Here is a 4122-nt window from a genome sequence, read left to right as displayed (position 1 = left end):
TGTAAAGTTTAACTAAATTTGTTGAGTGTTTTTCTCTTTTTTAATAGTTGTTTTAATATGTCTATATAGTTTTCATTCATTTATTTTTTATCAATATTTTAGTATGTCAAGTTTAACTGCTTCTCGAAGCTTCATAAAATTACGGATGAACCACTGATGCCACATGGACTATTTTAAATAAAAAAAATTAAATAAAAAAAAAGCACACTAAGTACTCTGCAAAATAAAACAAAAGCACTTTTTAATGACTTTTCAATTATGTTTTTTCAATGATTTTGTTCCATATTTACTAACAGCTTGCGCCAGCACAAACCGTCTTTTGGCATTAAAATAGTTCTGTCAGGATTTACTAAAGACGCACAAGTGAGGAATTAGCACTGAAAAGGCGTAGACAGTTATTTTTGCATTTGACCTTATTGAATATGGATTTGTAGGAGTTTCCTTTTCAGACGCAAAATTTATGGGAGTAGAGTATTAAAATGAATCATGCAACGTGATTTACTAACGTTTGCGCTCATAAAATTACTGGTATTTGCGACTTTATTTAACGCCCAAAAAAAGCATGTCTTAAACTATTTTGCGCCTGTGTCGTAAGTAGATCACCCGCACCTGATGAGCATCGGCTCTGCTTATTTGTGACTACGTAATTTGCGCTGCGCCTGGTATATTGCGTTGGTTGATATGTAAATGAGATGTTGCGCCTGCGTTCTTTAATTTAGTTGCGCGTCATCAGTAAAGTGTCCATCGCCGCTGTTTTGGAATTGCGCTCTCGTGCTAATTTGCCCTGTTTAGTAAATCTGGCCCTTTGTCTTTTACAATAATGTGATGTCTTTTAATTATATTTCTTCATTTTCTTCAGTATTCAGTATTAACCTTCATATTTGTGATTAACTGTGACAGAAAAAATAAAAATGTTGTTTTGTGCCAGGTGAAAATACAGTGTAATGCAAATGCATCTAACCAACAGCAGACAGACAAGCGGACTGACACTAAAGCAACCAAATGATTGACACAAGCCAGACTAACTGACAGAGCAGATGCGAGAGGACAGAGATGCTCACAGGGGACAGAGCTTATGACAACAGGATTAGAAACATACGCCAGCGATTGACAGCAGAACAACTGACATAACACAAGTTGTTGGAGCGACTGAAGGTGGAGAAAGAGACTGGCAGATAAAAGAGAGAGAGAGAATCACCTCCACTACATCCCAATGGTGAAGGAACTGCTCCAGGGTGGTAGTGAATACGCTGAGGGGCGAGAGTGTGGAGGAGGGCATCAGGCCGTCTTCATCGGTGTCCTGCAGGGCCTGCAGCATCTCAGAGGAGAAACCTGAAGCACAGGATCATGGGAATACCGCTTTATCAATACCAAGTATGCTGTCAGTACTCATACAATTGAATGTGATGTGTGTGTGCGCACCTGTTAGTGTAGTGAAAAAGAAACTGAGGTAATCTACATCCTTCACCGGCACATCCTGTGAACTGCTCGACCAGCCACTTAGAGGAGACCTGCGGGGAAGCACACATGCATTACTGTGCAGTGGTCCGGCACTAATCCGCTCTCCCGTTACACATCTCACACTGTACTTGCGTGTGTGCATGTGGTGAGAATGTCAGTCTAAAAATACTGGCCATTTGAGCTCCTTCATTTCCTTTGAAATCAACCTCCAGCCACAAACACGCTCACCTTCAGCGAATGAGAACACTCACGGTATTAAGGATATGCTGAGGTCATCCTTACAATATGACAGACAACACTTAATGTTCCTTAAGAAGATTTTAAGACATTCCATGAACCCCGAGGGTTTTTTGCACAGTAACCCCACCTTTAACTCCTTAAAATTCCACCTATTGAATCAAACTACACTTCAACCCAGTGGTACATGCTTTTCATAAATACATACTTACATCTTTTTTGTAAGGATGAATTTAGTTTTTTTTTGTTTTTTTAGACAAAACAGATTTTAAATATCCACTATTTAACTAGAATATTAATATTGGTGCATGGTTAGCATCCACAGCAGAAAAACACTGACAATTATATTCAGCCTTTTTTATTAAAAATATTCTGACGGATGCATTAAATCGACCAAAAGTGGCACTAAAGGTATTGACATCGTTACAAAAGATTTGTATTTTTTTTTTTAAAAGCTTTTTTAAAAAGCTTATAGCTTATTTTTTTTATTCATTAAACAAACACATCACGGTTTTAATTAGTACAACTATTGTCATTAATAAGTAGCATGTATTTCTTGGGTAGCTGATCATTTTAGAATGATTTCTGAAGGATCAAGTCTGTTGAAAATTCCGTTTTGCCATCACAGGAATAAAGTACCAAAATTACATTATATTCAAATAAAAAACAATTACTGTATTTTTGATCAAATAAACGCAGCCTTGGTGAGCATAAGAGATGTCTTTTAAAAACACTTTTAAATCTTTGAACTTTTGAATGGTAGTGTATATTTAAATGCATATAAAATATATATATATTTTAAATACATAAATATATTTATATAAAAAATAAAGTTGAAGTACATAATTTAGCAGCACTGAACAGAACTAGGCAAAAAGTTGTTTTCAATGTTTCCACAAGAAAAAAATATTTTAACATCCAAATAATTACACACAGCACCTTTAAACTATGAAACGTTGTCAATTGAAGTAGCAGCAGCTTTTGTAGACATTTTCTCAGCTGGTTCGTAACAGTTAAAGCCTGCATATCACCCAGATAATTGCTGTGATCAAACACAGAGTGCAGGAGAACCAAGAGGTCACAGCCAAAACTTCAGGTCAGTCCATCACAGGCTCCATGTGTTGCTGTGCTTCTATATGTGTGTTCAAGGCTTCAGTGGGAACTTGATGGCAAGATATTGTCAGAAGTGATCATTTTATACTCACACTTCTCTGAGAAGGAAATCAGAGAGAACCAGTGTATGTGTGTGTGTGTGCCTGCCTGTGTTAAAGCTATTCAAGGACAATCCATGCAGTCTTATGATTCTCCCTTATAGATGTGGATCAGTCTCAAGGCCAATAAAGTGAATGAATATCTGATCTTTTACTTGTTTTGATTTAATTTCTCTTGTGATTGTGGAATGAACAAAGTGAATGAATATCTGATCTTTTACTTGTTTTGATTTCATTTCTCTTGTGATTGTGGAATGAGCATGTGCTGGACTTCCTTAATACATACTGATTGGCTCATTTCCCATCAACCCATTAGTAAAAAGAAGCCAGACAGACACACACACACACATACTGAAAGATGCAACAAGGAAAAAATTCTACTGTTCATTGTGTCTTTCTGTGTGCCAACCACACACACATACTCTATAGCTATACTATCAGGCACGTGCACAGGTAGGGCTCAACCTACGCAGAGCACATGCCCTTTTTGCCCTTACACTCCGAAGTGCCCTTTTTTTGGTGATGGTGTTTTTTTTTTCCTTCAATAAATCAATGATATTGGTCACCCTACATCTGTCTGTCTGCTTTACAAATATTTAGCTAATGAAAGGTATTAAAAAGAGCTTGTGACTAAATCTTGTTGGATCCGCTCAAACTGTCAGTAAACTCCACCCCCTCTATCTTGACTGAATGAACTGAAGTTCCACAGCAGCTAGTAAACCTCATAACTCCACCCCCTCTATCTTGACTGAATGAACTGAAGTTCCACAGCAGCTGAACTAGGTCTGCAAGGGTAAATAAAGATCTTGTTGTTTGAATAAGTACAGCTTTTTTTTACGCAAGAAACACTATGTCTATAAAGGCTCATATTTTATGTATCTGAAACTGAGTGCTGCGCCCATATAGCTACAACAAACACCTGGTGATGAAAACGTAATGCTGCCGTTTTAATGACGGACAAAATGCACATTTGCACTCATTCGCTGGTCAAAAACCCCGTAACTGCATTTGAGTTTGACACAAAGCGACTGAGTGATCCTCGTCACCTAGGTAAAATATATTTCTAAGAAATGTATGATTGCGGATACACTTAATTTATTAACATTTAATCATATTATATGGTCGCATGGCTAATTCAGGTTTACGCTGTTAATATGCATGTATTCTAGCTAGCTAATTTTTTAATCTAGTATTCTATACTCTCCGCTCGTCT

General features: G+C 37.1%; 1 protein-coding gene across 1 annotated transcript in view; it reads right to left on the bottom strand.

Annotated features, from left to right (window-relative positions):
* Positions 1–4122, bottom strand: part of LOC107689903 (testis-expressed sequence 10 protein homolog) — a 31261-nt gene that overhangs the window by 16963 nt on the left and 10176 nt on the right. Inside the window, exons 8-9 of the mRNA XM_016488082.1 lie at positions 1423–1511; positions 1199–1332 (exon numbers count right to left, since the gene is read on the bottom strand). Coding sequence (XP_016343568.1) covers positions 1199–1332; positions 1423–1511 — 223 coding nt within the window. The remainder of the gene's footprint in view (positions 1–1198; positions 1333–1422; positions 1512–4122) is intronic.

This window comes from Sinocyclocheilus anshuiensis, unplaced genomic scaffold (genome assembly GCF_001515605.1).
Source record: "Sinocyclocheilus anshuiensis isolate Anshui unplaced genomic scaffold, SAMN03320099.WGS_v1.1 scaffold1239, whole genome shotgun sequence".
Classification (NCBI taxonomy): Eukaryota; Metazoa; Chordata; class Actinopteri; order Cypriniformes; family Cyprinidae; genus Sinocyclocheilus; species Sinocyclocheilus anshuiensis.
This window is presented reverse-complemented; position numbering and strand designations above follow the sequence as displayed.